This window comes from Schistocerca americana, chromosome X (genome assembly GCF_021461395.2).
Source record: "Schistocerca americana isolate TAMUIC-IGC-003095 chromosome X, iqSchAmer2.1, whole genome shotgun sequence".
NCBI lineage: Eukaryota > Metazoa > Arthropoda > Insecta > Orthoptera > Acrididae > Schistocerca > Schistocerca americana.
The window spans coordinates 122,782,896-122,800,898 of NC_060130.1; the positions used below are offsets into that span (position 1 = coordinate 122,782,896).

General features: G+C 45.2%; 1 protein-coding gene across 1 annotated transcript in view; it reads right to left on the minus strand.

Annotated features, from left to right (window-relative positions):
* LOC124555396 (eukaryotic translation initiation factor 2D) overlaps nt 1–14,771 on the minus strand; it is a 177,933-nt gene extending 163,162 nt beyond the window's left edge. The window contains exon 1 of the mRNA XM_047129292.1: nt 14,504–14,771. Within this exon, the coding sequence (XP_046985248.1) occupies nt 14,504–14,565 (62 nt within the window). The 5' untranslated portion in view covers nt 14,566–14,771. The remainder of the gene's footprint in view (nt 1–14,503) is intronic.
* Nucleotides 14,772–18,003: the final 3,232 nt, after the last annotated feature.

Consider the following 18,003-nt stretch of genomic DNA (forward strand, 5'->3'; position numbering starts at 1 on the left):
CAGGAAGGACTCCAGTTCAGACAGATAGGCCCGGACGCAAACCACAATCGTAAGCCCTAACCTGGGCCGCTGATGCAGGATATGAACCGCCGTGGTTGGGAAAAGAAGAGAGTAATTTGGATGCACAGGAGAACTACGAGCGTGTGCAACATAACTGCTGAGTAGTTGTGCACGTCTAACCTTCAATGGAGGGACTCCGGCCTCCACCAGGACATTGGTCACCGGATTCGTTCTAAAAGCTCCCGACACTAGGCGAACACCACAGTGATGCACTGGGTCGAGTAAATGCAACGCTGAGGGAGCCGCTGAATCGTAAACCAGACTCCCACACTCAAGGCAGGATTGAATAAGGACTCTGTATAGCTGCAGCAGCATAAAGTGATCTGCACCCCAGTTGGTGTTGCTCAGGCAGCGGAGGGCATTGAGGTGCAGCAAGCACTTCTGCTTAAGCTGACGAAGGTGAGGTAGCCAAGTCAATCGGGTGTCAAAAACCAGTCCTAAGGATATGTCTACACTACAGTGAGTGGATTGTCATTAAGAAAAAGTTCTGGTTCTGGGTGAACAGTGCAACGTTGACAAAAATGCATGACACACGACTTTGGGGCTGAAAACTGGAAGCCATCAGCTAGAGCCCATGACTGCGCCTTGTAAATGGCTCCCTGTAGGTGCAGCTCAGCAACACCACTATTGGAGGAGCAGTACGAAACGCTGAAGTCGTCTGCATACAGAGAAGGTGAGACAGACGGGCCTACAGCTGCTGCTAGATCATTAACCACAAATCACCACTAAAAATAGAGACACACTCAATACAGAGCCCTGCGCAACGCCATTCTCCTGAATGGGGGGGGGGGGGGGAGAGAGACTATGGGAGGCAGCAACTTGGACACAGAAAGTACGGAGCAACTGGAAGTTTTGGATAAAAATCGGGACCACACTCATACAATGTGGCAAGGATATGATGTCACCAGGTCGTGTCGTATGCAACCAGATATTTGTGTCTGGAAAAGACAGTTTGGATGGCAGACTCATGGGACACAAGATTATCAGTGGTAGAGCAACCCTGGTGGAAGCTGCCCTGACATGGAGCCAGTAGGCCACATGACTGCAGGACCCAACCAAACTGCTAATACATCATACGTTCCAGCGGCTTACAAGTTGGCGAGGCTGATGGGCTGGTAGATATTCACATCAAGTGGGTTTTGCCCAGGTTTGAGCACAGGAATGATGGTGCTCTCCCGCCACAGTGATGGAAAGACTCCATCGCACCAGATCCAGTTGAACATGATGAGGAGATGTCGCTTGTAGTCGGACGAAAGATGTTTAAGCATCTGACTGTGGATTCGATCTGGTCCAGGAGCTGTGTTGAGGCTATGTGCGAGGGTGCTGAGGAGCTCCCACTATGTAAATGGGGCGTTATAGGGTTCACTGTGGCGTGTAATGAACGAGAGGACTTTCCTTTCTGCCCACCGTTTGAGGGAGCGAAAGGCTGGGGGGGTAGTTCTCCATCCCAGAGGCTCGAGCATAGTGTTCAGCAAAGTGCTCGGCAATTTTTTGTTTTTTTTTTGTTTTGGTTTTAGGGCGCAAAACTTCTATGGTCATTAGCGCCCGGTCCGTGACTTAGGAAACAGTAAAAAACCGAAATTGAAAACCAGCAGCAATGGGAACGAAAGTCATAAAATTGGAGAAACTAAAAGCAGAAGGAAGGCTTAAAAATCCACTACAGAAAGGGGTTGGTTGTCCCCAAAAAAAGCTTCAAATGACTGACGTCATTCCACTGGCACTAATAAACTTGAGAACGCGGTCGGCTGAGCGCGTGTCATCTGCTAAAATCGACGATATATCAGGCGATAGCTGTAGACGGGAGCGTAACGGATTAAAATAGGGGCACTCAATTAAAAGGTGTCTTACCGTCCACAGCTGAGAGCAGTGGGGACAGAGTGGGGGAGGATCGCCGCTTAAAAGATGTCGATGGCTAAAAAGACAGTGGCCTATCCGGAGTCTAGTTGAAATTACCTCCTCCCGACGACGCGTTCGGGAGGAAGAGGTCCAAGCACAAGGAAGAGCTTTTATGTCCCGCAATTTATTATGGGTAAGTGTCGACCAATGCGTGTGCCATAAATGAACAACACGTCGACATAGAACGCTCCGTAGATCGGCGAAGGGAATCGATTGAATAGCTGGCCGAGGAAGAGAGACTGCAGCCTTGGCTGCAATATAGGCCGCCTCATTTCCACAGATACCAACGTGTCCCGGGAGCCAGAGGAACGCCACCGAGACGCCCCCCAGGTGGAGCAAGCGCAGACAGTCCTGAATCCGGTGGACCAGAGGGTGCACAGGATAAAGAGCTTGGAGACTGAGGAGAGAGCTGAGAGAATCTGAGCAGATAACGTATTGTATCCGCTGATGGCGGCGGATGTAGTGGACAGCCTGGAGAACAGCGTAAAGCTCCGCAGTATAAACCGAACACTGGTCGGGAAGCCGAAAGTGATTTGGGGTGTCGCCAACAATATAGGCACTCCCTACACCTAACGATGTTTTCGAGCCGTCGGTGTAAATAAATGTGGCGTCCGTCATTTGTGCACATAGAGCAGCAAATGCCCGACGATAAACAAGTGAAGGGGTACCATCCTTGGGAAATCAACAAAGGTCACGGAGCAGGCAAATCCGGGGACGGAACCAAGGCGGTGCTCTACCCCAAGTTGTCAAGAAGGTTTTAGGAAAGCGGAAGGAAAGAGAATGGAGCAGTTGATGGAAGCGGACTCCCGGTGGTAGTAGGGAGGAGGGGCGGCCTGCATACCCTACATCAAAGGAGGCGTCGAAAAAAATGTCATGGGCTGGATTAGCAGGCATGGAAGACAGATGGCTAGCATAACGACTCAGAAGGACAGCTCGCCGATTGGACAGCGGAGGTTCAGCAGTCTCAGCATAAAGGCTTTCCACAGGGCTGGTGTAAAAAGCTCCAGACACTAAACGTAATCCACGGTGGTGGATAGAGTCGAGACGCCGAAGAATAGACGGCCGAGCAGAGGAGTAGACTATGCTTCCATAGTCCAATTTCGAGCGCACTAAGGCGCGATAGAGGCGGAAAAGGACCACTCGGTCCGCTCCCCAGGAGGTACCATTCAGGACACGGAGGGTGTTGAGGGATCGCAGACAGCGAGCCGAAATATAGGAAACGTGGGAGGATCAGCACAGTTTTCTGTCAAACATAAGACCCAAGAATTTAGCGACGTTTGAAAACGGAAGGTTGACAGGACCTAGATGTAAGGAGGGCGGAAGAAACTCCTTACGTCGCCAAAAATTAACACAAACGGTCTTACTGGGAGAAAAACGGAAGCCGGTTTCGATGCTCCAAGAGTGGAGGCGATCGAGACATCCTTGAAGACGTCGTTCAAGAAGGCTGGTCCGTTGAGAGCTGTAGTAGATCGCAAAATCGTCCACAAAGAGGGAGCCCGAGACATCAGGAAGGAGACAATCCATAATTGGATTGATGGCAATGGCAAACAGTACAACACTCAGCACGGAGCCCTGGGGTATCCCGTTTTCTTGGGAGAAAGTACGGGAGAGAGTAGTGTTCACCCGCACCCTAAATGTGCGCTCTGCCATAAATTCGCGAAGAAAAAGGGGCAGCCGACCTCGAAAGCCCCAAGAGAACAGTGTGCGGAGGATGCCTGTCCTCCGACAGGTATCGTATGCTCTCTCCAGATCAAAAAATATTGCTACTGTTTGGCGTTTCCGGAGAAAATTGTTCATGATATAAGTGGAGGGAGCAACAAGATGGTCAACTGCAGAACGATGCTTTCGGAATCTGCATTGGGCAGGTGTTAAAAGACTGCGGGATTCCAGCCACCACGCAAAATGGTAATTCACCATACGCTCCAAAACCTTACAGACACTACTCGTGAGAGAAATGGGGCGATAACTAGAGGGGAGCGGTTTGACCTTTCCATGTGTCGGAACAGGAACGACGATAGCTTCCCGCCATCGTCTGGGAAAAGTACTGTCGGTCCAAATTCGATTATAAAGGCGAAGGAGGTAACGCAGACTATGGGTTGATAAATGCAGCAACATTTGGACGTGGATACCATCTGGTCCTGGGGCGGAGGAGCGAGAAGAAGAGAGTGCATGTTGGAGTTCCCGCAAGGAGAAAACAGTATTGTAGCTTTCGCGATTTTGAGAGGAGAAAGCAAGAGGTCGCACTTCCGCTGCACGTTTCTTCGGGAGAAACGCTGGCGGGTAATTTGAAGAGCTCGAAATCTCAGCAAAGTGCTGACCCAACGAGTTAGAAATTGCGACGGGGTCACTAATGTGTCACGCGCGACAGTGAGCCCAGAGACCGGGGAGAAACTAGGCGCGCCTGAGAATCGTCGAAGCCGACTCCAAACTTCCGAGGAGGGAGTGAAGGTGTTAAATGAGCTAATAAAGAATTTCCAGCTTGCCTTCTTGCTATCGCGGATGACACGACGGCAACGCGCTCGGAACTGCTTATAGCGGATACAGTTGGCCAAAGTAGGATGGTGGCGGAAAACGCGGAGAGCACGTCGCCGCTCACGTATTGCATCACGGCATGCCCGTTCCACCAAGGAACTGGGGGGCGCCCGGCCAATTCGGAGGTGCGTGGTATTGAATGTTCCGCAGCTGTAAGAATAACGTCGGTAATATGTGTGACCTCATAGTCGACGCTGGGAAAGTGAGGTCATCGAATGTCGCTAGAGACGAAAAAAGTGTCCAATCGGCTTGGGCAAACTTCCAGCGTCGCGGGCGCACGTAGGGCAGTTGAGGCTGCAGTCTAAGGACACATGGAAAGTGGTCACTCGAGTGTGTATCAGCAAGAGCGAACCATTCGAAGCGCCGAGCTAGCGGAACAGTACCGACCGCAAGGTCCAAATGAGATAAATTTGTCGTGGAGGCAGACAAAAATGTAGGGACCCCAGTGTTGAGGCAAACTAGATCTGCTTGGTGGAAGACGTCTAGCAATAGTGAGCCACGTGGACAAGGATGTGGAGATCCCCAAAGCGGGCGGTGGGCATTGAAGTCCCCAACCAGCAAATATGGGGGTGGAAGCTGACCAAGAAAATGAAGGAGATCAGCTGGTGCCATTGGTGTGGACGATGGAATGTATACAGTACAAAGAGAGAACGTGTATCCGGAAAGGGAAAGACGGACGGCGACAGCTTGGAAGGAAGTGTTTAAATGGATTGGGTGATAATGGAGAGTTTCATGGAGAAGAATCATGAGTCCTCCATGTGCTGGAGTGCCTTCAACAGAGGGGAGATCATATCGGACGGACTGAAAATGAGGGAGAACAAAGCGGTCTTGGGGACGCAGCTTTGTTTCCTGAAGACAGAAGATGACCGGCGAGTAGGATCGTAAGAGGATCGACAATTCATCCAGATTGGCTCGAATACCGCGGATATTCCAGTGGATAATGGGCATAGGGTGAACAGAAAATGGAGGAATGTGACCAAGGTCGCTGTCAACTCGACGACTGGTCTGAGCTTGCGACCGACAGCATGGAATGGCATTCAGCCGAAGGCAGAAGATCCTGATCCATAGGTTGGTCAGGAGCAGCTCCTGCCACCAGCGATCGGCCGGTTGATCGGCCGCCAGCAGTGCGCCTCGGTGACACAGAAGATGGCCGAGGGCGATTTCCGCCAGGTGGTGCTGTAGATGGGACACGCCTTGGCGGAGGAGGAGAGGAACTGGGTTTCTTCGTAGCCTTCTTGGAAGTATGATGTTAAGAGGAAGGAGGAACCGATGGTTGTGAAGTTGCCGTACGTAAAAACTCTTCACGAGTATGCTCTTTTTTCGAAGTCTTGGTGTCTGACTTTTGGGCTCGAGATTTAGCAGAACTCGACGAAGGGTGAGCCAGAGAGTGGGCAGGCGAAAGTGGTGAGGTTGAACGGGCGATCTTTGCGCTGGCCGATCTGACGACCGTGGCACTAAAGGTGAGGTCGCAAGTCTGCGTGGCCGCCTCCTTTGTTGGCCGAGGAGAAGCAAAGACAGTGCTGTATTTTCCTTTCTGAGGCACGGTGGGCTGTCGACTGGCGAATAATTTACGAGCAGCAAAGGTCGACACCTTTTCCTTTACTCTAATTTCCTGGATGAGCTTTTCGTCCTTAAAAACGGGACAATCTCGAGAGGAAGCAGCGTGGTCACCCATACAGTTGATGCAGCGAGGGCATGGAGGTGGACAAGCACCCTCATGGGCATCCTTGCCACACGTAACACATTTGGCCGGATTGGAACAGGACTGGCTGGTGTGATTGAACCGCTGACACCGATAGCAACGCGTAGGGTTTGGGACGTAAGGGCGAACGGAAATTATCTCATAGCCTGCTTTGATTTTCGATGGGAGTTGAACTTTGTCAAATGTCAAGAAGACAGTGCGAGTTGGAATGATGTTCGTGTCAACCCTTTTCATAACCCTATGAACAGCCGTTACGCCCTGGTCAGACAGGTAGTGCTGAATTTCTTCGTCAGACAATCCATCGAGGGAGCGTGTATAAACGACTTCACGCGAGGAATTTAAAGTACGGTGCGGTTCCACCCGGACAGGGAAGGTGTGTAGTAGTGAGGTACGCAGCAATTTTTGTGCCTGGAGGGCACTGACTGTTTCTAACAACAGGGTGCCATTCCGTAATCTGGAACAAGACTTTACAGGACCTGCAATTGCGTCGACACCTTTCTGAATAATGAAAGGGTTGACCGTGGAGAAGTCGTGACCTTCGTCAGACCGAGAAACAACAAGGAACTGTTGCAACGATGGAAGAACTGTCTGTGGCTGGGACTCAGTGAACTTACGTTTGTGAGCAGACATAGTGGAAGGTGAGGAAACCATTGCTGAAGAATCCCCCATGATTACCGGCGTCTCCGATGGCGCGCTCCTTCCTTGTGGGGGCCCTCTCTGAGAGCACTCCCACCTTAGGTGATTGTTCACACCTCAGGTCACACCTCCCGCCAAACGGACGGAGGGACCAATCGGCACTTTCGGAAGGTATCAGCTCGGGTAATCACCCCTCCCTGGGCCTGGCTGTTACCAGGGGGTACGTACGTGTCCTACCTGTCTACCCGGGGCGGGGAATTACGCGTTACCCCGTCACCGGCTACGCATGGAAGTGCGTGGGTCGGCCTTCAGACACGCACAGGGAGGAAGAAAGAGAAAGGGAAAGGAAAGAAGAGAGGTCTCAAACGCCGAAGCGGAGAAAAGGGTAAAGAGAAGAGGTAAGGAAAAGAGAAGGACAAAGGAAGGATGAAGACATACAAGCAAGGAAGGCGAAGAATGCGGTACATTTACAAGCGTCCGTCTCCAGACGTAGGCACAAACCATACTCCCTGAGGGGGAGAAAGGGAAGGAAAGAGCCAGAGGTGAAAGGGGGGGCGAAGATGGGGGATGGGGAAGGATGCGGAAAGGGAAGGTATGCAGCCCGGAAAGGAAGGAAGGCCACATTAGCTCGGGGTCCCGTACTCGCTACGCACGTATCCACAAAAGAGTTGTGACCCCCTGGGGGCGCTCGGCAATTGTGTTTGCATTTGTAGATAACACGCCATTAATGTTAATGCCAGGGACACCTGTTTGGGTCTGGTACCCAGAAAGATGTCTGATCTTCGTCCAGCCTTGTGAAGGTGACGTATGGCACCCAATGGTCCACATTTTATAAGCTGGCGAATGCGGGCATGAAGCCACCTAAAGGCTATTAGGTGCTCTATGGAATGGTGCTGCTTATGTTGCTGTAGAGCTTGCCGATGGTCTTTAATTGCCTCAGTGACTACCAAGGGACTGTCTTTCAGCAGGGGCAACCTAAAGAACGAGGCATAGCGTTTTCCACCACAGAAATGATCGTTGTAGTGACTGCTCAATGAGAACATCGATGGCATCATGTGGGGAAGAGTCAGTGGTGACAGGAGAGGTGAAAGCTTCCCAGTCTGCCTTGTTTAAAGCCCGTCTGTGTAGGTGTTCATGAGCATGATGCCAGGGGAGTGACAGGAAGATGGAGAAGTGGTCACTACCACACAAGTCGTCATGTGCTCTCCCAGTGGATAGATGGGAGAAAGCCAGGACTGCAAACCGAGAGCTCAATTGCCAAATATGTGCCAGGTGCCACAAAGGAATGTGTGACGCCACCTGTATTTAAGAGGAAGAAGTCAAGTTGTGACAATTTTCGACCTCCCTATCTCAACCAGTAAGCATGGCGCCACCCCACAAGGGGTTATGCACGTTAAAATCTCCCAAAAGTGGGAAAGGTTTAGGGAGTTGATCAATCAGTGCGGCTAATACGTTTAGTGGTACTGCACCATCTGGAGGAAGATACACACTGCAGACAATTATATCCTGTGTCGTCCTTATCCTGACAGCCACAGCTTCAAGAGGGGTTTGAAGGAGCACAGGTTCACTACATACTGAGTTTAGGACATAGACACAGACTGCACCGGTTCCTGTAATATCCCTTATAGCCGCAGAGGACAGGGGTCTGCATTGCCGGGAACCAGGTTTCCTAGAGGGCAATATAGAAAGCGGGTGTAAAGCTTAACAGTTGCCACAGCTCAGCCAGGTGGTGGAAAAAACCGCCACAATTCCACTGGAGAATTAGGTGATCACGAGACTGGGGAGGCATGCAACGCTCAATGAGGCAGTCTACGGCAGGTCTAAGTCCTCAGTGCATGCCAGAATCTCCACCTCATCCTCAGACACAGAGCTTGTAGGTAGAGGTGGTGTGACTGCCACAGCAGTGCCTTGGTTTTTGGGGTCTTTCTTTTTAGGTTTCTTTCGCTGCTCTTTAGGTTTGTCCAGCTAGGAGGGCTTCACTGATTCAGTTTCAGGGACTGACGAGGACTGTGAAGCCCTACGACCAGCTACCTGTGGTTGCTTCAGCCACTGGCGGGTGTCAGCTTTGCCACTGGTAGCAACCTGGGAAGGGAGTGACCAAGGGATCCCTTCCTGGCGAGAGAAGCCGAAGAAGAATTACGCTTCTCAGGCTGAGAAGTGGGGACGTCAGGTGTTGCTCCTTAGTAGGTTGTGCAGGTGCAACAGGAGGGCAGTGCCCCCCACCATTAAGGGGGTAGGTGGAGTCTGATGGCTCTGAGAGCCACCTGTATGCAGCAGAACGGAAGATGGTAGATCCGTTCTCATAGCGGCGGGGTAGGTTGACGCCATATGCACAGGATGTAGCCTCTCTTATTTTCTCCTAGCCTTAGTGTAGGTCAGTTGGTCCAGGGTCTTTTATTCCATGATTTTCCTTTCTTTCTGGAGAATCCTGCAGTCTGGTGAGCAAGACGAATGGTGCTCTCTACAGTTGACGCAGTTTGGAGGCAGGGCACATGGAGTATTGGGATGCGAAGGATGTCACAATCCTGACAGGTGACGCTGGAAATACAGCGGGAAGACATGTGGCCAAACTTCCAGCACTTAAAGCACCGCATCAGGGGAGTGATATATGGCTTTACATCACAGCAGTAGACAATCACCTTGAACTTCACGGGTAATGTGTCAGCCTCTACGGCTAAGATGCAGGCACCGGTGGCAAACTAATTATCCCTTGGACCCTTGTGGGCGCGCCAGACGAAATGTACACCTCGCCACTCTAAATTCACATGCAGCTCATCGTAAGACTGCAAAAGAAGGTCCCTATGAAATATTATACCGTTGACCATATTTAAGCTCTTGTGGGGCGTGATGGAAACAAACATCCCCCAGCTTGTCACAGTGCCAATCACTGGGCAGAGGATGCTGTTTTGATCAAGACCAACCCCAACTGCATGCAAAGGCCATGTGGCAGGATGGCCATTGCCAGGAGTCCCGATGCCCCAGGGTGATGGGCATCTACTCCTTGGCATATGTGGGAAGTTAACAGCGCAGGCACCAGCAGCGTGATCCTTGTGTGGTCAGTGGGCTACAACCAACAGGGTACATGGCGGCCCCACCAAACGGACTGGCTACCATGCTGGGTATCATGCGCAAACAAGCTGAGAAGTCCATTATCGTCGACAGCACAGAAAGTGATACTGCACAGAGGATGGAGGAAAATGCACCCAGGAGGGTGACCTCGCCCATCAGCTGGAGAATGGGCGGAAGTGCAGATCCATGTCGATGAAGGATGCGAAAGGTCTCAGCACATGATGGACACTATGCACCGTGTAAGGCGCCCTTCCCCAACTGGCTTGCTCTCTTCGGGAAAATTTTGAAAAATGGAGATCAAACACTACAATGGACCATCACATAAAGGCCAAAACATGCAAGACACCTTTTAGTCGCCTCTTACGCCAGGCAGGAATACCTCTGGCCAATTCTAACCCACGGACCTGCAGGGTGAACCTTATTTGGAATGTACCCTCGTACGGAAGAGAAACTTCAACAATAATCTGCTCAGACAAGAACAGATTAAAAACTTTTGACATGTGGTGTTGAAGAAAACTGTTGAAGATTAGATGGGTGTATCACATAACTGTTTATTTATCTTCATTCATCCAAGAACCAGCTAACAATGATATAGGATTTGTCAAGGTAATACAGTGTAAATAAATAGGTCAAAATACACGACACACAGCTATCTTAACTTGCTCATGCACATACCTAATGTCTCCTCATAAGGACCGCAAAGATAGTCTAAGAGGACTGAACAAGTGGTCGGCCATGGCCTTGATTGAGGAACCATCCTAGCATTTGCCTTGGTGATCTACGAAAACCTAAATTATGATGGCTGGATAGAGCAATTCCATCCTTCTGAACATGAGGTCAGTGTCTCAATAGCTTTACTGCTTCATTCCGTCCCTATTGTAATATATTCCTCGATTTAATCATAGATGCAATTTGTTTCAGGTAACTTGTAATATACAACATAGTTTCGTTCTTCATTTCCACACACATCAAAGACACCTGCTGATGACTCGTGTACTATTTCCAATAACTTTTAATACAAATCATAGTTCTGCTCTTCATTACCACACATACTAAGGCATATGCTGATGACTCCTGGACTGTGAAAGATGCTGCTGTGCCCCTTGCATCAACTCCCGACTCCATTCCAACCATATTCAACTATCCTCCTCTGACCACTTGAAAAAGTGAGTCAGCAGACATTACTATCATGCATTTTACATCTTGACACAATTTTCTGGTGAAAACAGTAAATCATGATCATGTATTAAAATGCAACAAGGTGGTGGTGGTGTCATTCCCTTGCATTATGGGTCATCGCTCCAAGGCCTTTAAGTACTCTTTGCGTTAGTATGAATTACTTATGAACAATTTTTTAGCTGTCATTCAAACAAATGTATTTTACCAATCAAAACCTCTGGCAATTTATTATACAATTTTATCCCTTGATATAAAATACTCTTTTGAGGTTTTTTTCCTAGGTACATGGAACTCCAAACTGGCTCTTGCTGCATGATTATGTATGGAACTATAACTGAAGTATTTAATAATGTTTTTCCCGATGTGCATCACACATTGGGAGATGTACTGACTTGGTGCAGTAAGTACACCCACATTTTAAAAATAACTCCTTACAAGAAGTCTGATTACTACTCCCAGTTATTATTCTTACAGTCCTCTGTAGTACATGTTATGTGCCTAATAAGGAGGTTGTTGTCGTTGTTGTTGTGGTCTTCAGTCCAGAGACTGGTTTGATGCAGCTCTCCATGCTACTCTATCCTGTGCAAGCTTCTTCATCTCCCAGTACCTACTGCAGCCTACATCCTTCTGAATCTGCTTAGTGTATTCATCTCTTGGTCTCCCTCTACGATTTTTACCCTCCAGTACTAAATCGGTGATCCCTTGATGCCTCAGAACATGTCCTAGCAACCGATCCCTTCTTCTCGTCAAGTTGTGCCACAAACTCCTCTTCTCCCCAATTCTATTCAATACCTCCTCATTAGTTATGTGATTTACCCATCTGGACTAAATTGGACAAAGAAGAACTTTATGACAATTTCAATAAAAGAAGGGACAGGTTGATGTACCACACCCTCAGGTACCAGGAACAGTTAATTTGGCAATAGGAGGAAGAGTGGAGGGGGGTGGTGGTTAAAAGCTGTAGAGGAACACCAAGGCTTGAATACAGTAGCCAGATTCAAATCAATATATACAGTAACAGATATGCAGATATGAAACACTCGCTTGAGGTAGACCAATATAGAGAGCTGAAACCAACTTTTCTTCAAACTGATGACTATAGTGACAATAAAATATTATGACTGACACAATCAAACACATTGAATAAAATGCACAAGATCCCAACTGGCAATATTTTATGCAAATATGACATTACCACTCAGGGTGGGTGGCAAATCTTGTGTGCATTACATTCTCAAAAAGTTTGGAAAACTACGTAAGTAGTGAGACTAGCTACTAATTACGGACACAAAGAGTCAACTTTCTTATAATGATGCTTAAAAATAGCACACTTTAATATGTCTGGAGAAATACCCTTAATTACTGAACACATTACGTATTATAGGGCCATGAATTTTTAGCATCTTATTAGAAGTACCATTAACTCCATATGAGGTTTTGCTTTAGAGGATCAAGAATAATTTTCTGATTTCATTAAATTTGATCTGTACTGTTTCTTCATTTTACTGTTTTACTCTTGCTTTATATGGTTTTCACCTATTTTTTCCATTTACTTTTAAAAAGGTAGTTATTAAATGTATCTACTACCCATGAACTGTTTTTAATAATGCTCCCATTCTAGTAATAGAATTAATGTCAGCTTCTGTGGCTTCTTTCTTTTTCTCTCTTTTATCGATATTCTATAATGATTTAAATTTATTTACCAATCTGTGAGTTTCTGACAAGATATGCAAACTCTTTGATTTCTTGTACAGCTACTCTCATTTACTTATTGTACTACTTATTATATGAGTGTAATTCTGGATATTTCATAATACCTCTTTTTTGGTTCTGAAGATTCTTTGTATCTGTAATGATGCAAGGTATCTTTGAAGACTTCCTACCACTGCAATTAATAATTTTTTTGGGGAAAAGGCATTCATAATGGGCAAAACACTTATTAAAAAGTTGAATTTAGGCATCAACTGAACCTACATATACCAGATGCTGGTTTCATCCAACAACATAATGATGATGTGGCAGATGACACTCTATGTTGGCAAGCAAAGTAAGAACAGAACACTGACACTATTTCTTTTGTGTTTATATTGTTTTTTGATTGTAGGTTGTGGTAACTGACTGACCTGTAGCGTACACTCATGTTAGGTTGGAAGGTGACAGTTTGGTTATGAATTGGCAAAGCCAATGACATGCAGATGAAGGTGCATGTGATATACTGATCTGTAGCATATCCTAAGACCTATTTCAGGCTCAAAGGTAACAGCTTGGTTCCAAGTTGGCAAAACAGTATTGCTTCAGTGGATCTGAATTTAGTCTGGCACTCCTACAACTTTTTAAGTTCTCTCTCAAATCTTCCAGTGGGTTTTTTTATCACCCTTGTTGTCACTGTGTTTCTGGGCAGTACATGCAGGTAAGTTATGGAATTTTAATAATCTTGAATCATGATCTAGCAATTTGTGTATACCACAGACAGGATAGGCATGTGCATATTTAGCTTTTGCTTGTATGAATACACTGCCTTTCTGTGTGCTACTGTCTGGAGTTAATCGAATACAGAAATTTATGTCCACTACTTAAATGCATATAGAAAACAGTACCCACGCATCAGTTTTACTGTAATATTCCCTTAAAACAATCTAATTAAAAGCACCACAAATCAGTAGTCTATTCCTTCTATCTCATGTTCACATGCATTCGCAAAATAGTCAATCCACTCACAACTATTATGTTGTATGCTATCTTCAATAAATGACCTAAATTTCCCATTTACCATTCATGTGTGTTATAGGAAGAAATTTTTACTTTTGACACCATCATTAAGGTTAGGTTCCCTCAATATTGTCACTTATGTGGACACCACTGTCTTTATTATCTAGTTATATTTTATTTTCTTTAAAACAAAGGCTAAGTTCAGTGTCATGAAGCTCACAAAGTACAATGTACACAATTCCCACTCTAAAACCATCTATTATACCTGATGCATAGTTATGAAGTGCAGCATTACTTTTGTGCAGGAGATATAACAGTTATGATACAGCAGCTGCCAATCCTACTTCGCTAAGGCACCATTCCGGAAGTGTTTATATTTCATTACATGGAAGTAGTCGGGGGCAGTACTCCAAATTTCATGTTAATGCAACTGAATCTAACGATAGTGCAAGTTTTGTCTCATCAAGACGACAAACGCACTTCGAACTTCCCGGACCATGGAATCAATAACAGCCGCACAATACTACACAACAGTCAGTATGGCTGGCTCTCCACACTACCAAGCAGTTTTGGGCTATGCTACGAGGTACATCTCTCTAGCCCTTAACCACGTTACACTGTTATAAGTGAAATATAATATCCTTCTTCAGTCACAACTGGTAATTACACAATGTTACCATTTGAAAATATCATCGTGTAGAAAGAAGAAACTGTACCAACCTTTCTGATCCTTTAAGTTGAGAGTTTGTTTTCACTTTAAAATTTTTACTAAACAGCGTCATCTCACTTTATGCAACGGTAAGTATGTAATTTTGTGTCGCCGATTGCTGTTCTCACACCTCAGTTATTACACTGTTTAGATACACCCGCCTGTGTGTAGTAAAGATGTCTCTTTGATTTTGTAATAAAATGCTTTTCCGTGTCGATGTGGAATATCGTCAGTGCTTTATACCGTAATACCTTCTACGAGTCTTATGTATATTAGAGATATTAAATATGGTGTTGTAAAAAGTGTAGTGTTTTCTAAATATCAGAGATCTTTTGACTTCGGCGATGCCGATGCGGCAGATAGAATCGAATGTGGTATCGGTTGTCATGTATGATGTTTGATAACTTTTCGTTGTTAGGAACGGAGCTTTATTATTTTTGCCCTGTTGAGGAGAGATGATTGTTACCGATACAACAAATTTGTAACTGTCATCGTTGGGAGATTGTTTTTTTTTCTTTTTTTTTTACACATCATTCTTCAATGTCTAGGTTAGTGAGTGCTTTCGAAGGTTAAGTTTTAGTTGCAGTAATACCAGTAGATGAAAAAGCGATAGAATGCTCGTTTCTGATGCGACGTAAGGCACTCTTATATTGCTGTCGTGTTAATAAGTGGATTTGATATTGTGTATCGTTAGTTCTGTACTTTCATAGGTGCTTTGAGAAATGGCTTGGAATGCACTATGCTGTAGACTGTTGGTTCCTTAGGGAACTGTGTTTATTGAAAAATTACGATCTTGTAAAAAAAAAAGTAGTTGTATTTGCTTCTCGTTTTCTGTGGTGTTAGAAATTAGAATTGATTTGGAGCAGCATCTCATGCTTCATTCGGACAAATTTCTCAATAACTGTAGAGAGCAAATTGTTTCAGCCTTGTAATTTTGTCAGTTCTTTCCCGTATTAGTATTAATTTTACGCGACATAATTATCCTCGTGCACCTATTCCACCTGCTACGCAATTTTTTTGCTTAAATATTTCTTTTATTACCAGTGCCACGGTATTGAGTAGTTAGGACCGGAATGGACTGCACCAAAATTATATTAATATACTTAACAATACATCACTAAAACGAACATTAAAAGTACAATAACAGTGTTGCTGATAGTCTCGTAGCACCAAATTTTAAGTTGGACTGCATCCACATCCTTAATCTGCAAACCACTATGAAGTGCATGACAGAGTACTCCCCATTCTACCGGTTACTATCGTTTCTTCCTGTTTCATTCAAGTATGGAGCATGGGAAAGATGATTGTTTAAATAGCTCTATGAGCGCTGTAATTAATCTAGACTTGTGCACATGATCCCTATAAGAGGGGTTGTAGTATATTCCTAGAATCGTCAATTAAAGATGTTTCTTGAATCTTTGTAAGTATGCTATATTGATATAGTTTGCATCCATCTCCCAAGTGTCTACCAGTTCAAGTTTCTTGCACATCTCTGTGAGACACAATCATGGGCAAAACAAACCTGTGACTGTTTATGCTGCCCTTCTCTGTATATATACAGTATCCACCATAAGGCCTATTAGGCCATAATTCTGTAACTAGGAAAAAAAATTGACAGAGTATAGTGGATGTTACTGTAGGTCACTCAGCATTTTTGCTTTAAACAGGTCTGTAGGTAGGGACTGAACACTATTTGGCATTGGCACTAAACATTTTTGTAGCCACCTGCTGGGAATTATCTTGTGTTTTGCTCAGTTGATTTCTTGACCTGTCTAGATTGTCCTAATTCCCAGTGCCCAGTGTTGTATATGTGAATTTGATATTTCTTGCTGTGCTTCATTAGAATGAGGCAGTCAAACACACTCTGAGGAGGAGTGATCCTCAGTGCTGTCTTTCTATAGCAGCAGCACATTCCTGCATCTTCCAGGGTGGCCATGTAGCTGCAATCCATAACCAGATGAGGCTGCAGAATAAAGTACAGTAGATTGTTTGTAGGCATTGTTCTGTTACAGTGCATTATAATTTCCTCAGAAGGTGGTACTGTTCTGTTACAATGCATTTTAAATTCGTTGGAAGGTAGAGGAATTGTGAAGACTTGATGTTCTCATCTGTGGTGTGCCCTTTCCAAGTTGTTACAGTCGCAGAAGACACCGAGAGGTTTAACGACTCCAACATTACCTATTGTCACAAACTACACTTCATGGCCAGTGGTTTTATTTATTTTCACTATATTTTAATTAAACCACTCATTGGCCTCACTGAACAGAACATCTGCTTGTTATAGAGCCTGCATGTTACTGTTCCACAGTCAGATACTGTTGTCACCTACAAACTGTAGAATTTGTCAGTTTGAACATAAACCATTAACAAATATTACAAATGGAGACAATAGTGTGGATACCTGCAGCACATTGTGTTGCAATTTCTCATGGACTTCACCTTGATGTGTAACTTGATATCTATTAGATTGGAGTCAAGGGTTGCTATGGTAGCTACCCCAATTCTCTAGGATTTTAATTTAGTAAGCAGGATTATGCATGATGCAATCAAATGTCTTACAAAATCACAAAGTAGCAGTACTGCAGACACTTGTTCTTCAAAAGCTTCATTTATCTTTGTTCATAGGCCACAGATTGTAGTTGTCTCAAATGTGCTCTTCCCAAACTGTATTGTGCCTCATGAAAGAGGTTATTGTCTTCAGAATAAGGTAGAAGTTGGTGTTTTGTTCTAAATTCTGTCACCTTAGTCAGCTAGCAAATAGAGACTTGGCTGAAAACAAAGTGTGACAGGGTAGTTGAGTTTGTGGCAACTATCAACCACTCAAACAGCACCTTTGTGCTTTTTGCTCTTTGGTTTAACTTCACTTTTGTTTTCTCATGCTGGCTGGTTCACATACTGTGTTCCTGTGTATTCGATATTTGTGACTAAAACTGTGTTGAATAAGTTAATATGTGTTGGTGCTACTATTCCCTCATATACAACGATGGGGTTGAAGTTACCACAAGTTGTTCACATCAGTACTGATATAACGTGAAGATGCTTATGAAGCAATAGAGAACAAATTAACATTTAATGATTTACCTTCTTACTGTATGTTGTAATGTACCCACTTATTCACGCCATGCAAGTTTGAAAATACTATTCATATGTTAAGATTAATAATTTACTTTGAATCAAACATTTCAATGCCATTATAATCTTTTTGCAATGCACTGATGGAGAAAAACCTTTTTTCTTTTTTTTAAAATGCAGGATGTGTGCAGCGTAGCACAGAAAATCTTGACTTTTTTGTTATACTTGAAACTGTACTTATTGAGCCGTAAATTATTTGTTGTACATGAGGCACAGTATGATATAGAGCAGGTCAGCATATTCTGTTAAGTTTTCACAAAATCGTGTATCTCACTACATGTTATAGTGGTCTTCAGTCTGAAGACTTGTTTGATTGAGCTCTTCATGCTGGTCTGTCTGGTGAAAGCCTCTTCATCGCTGCATACCTACTGCTACCTCC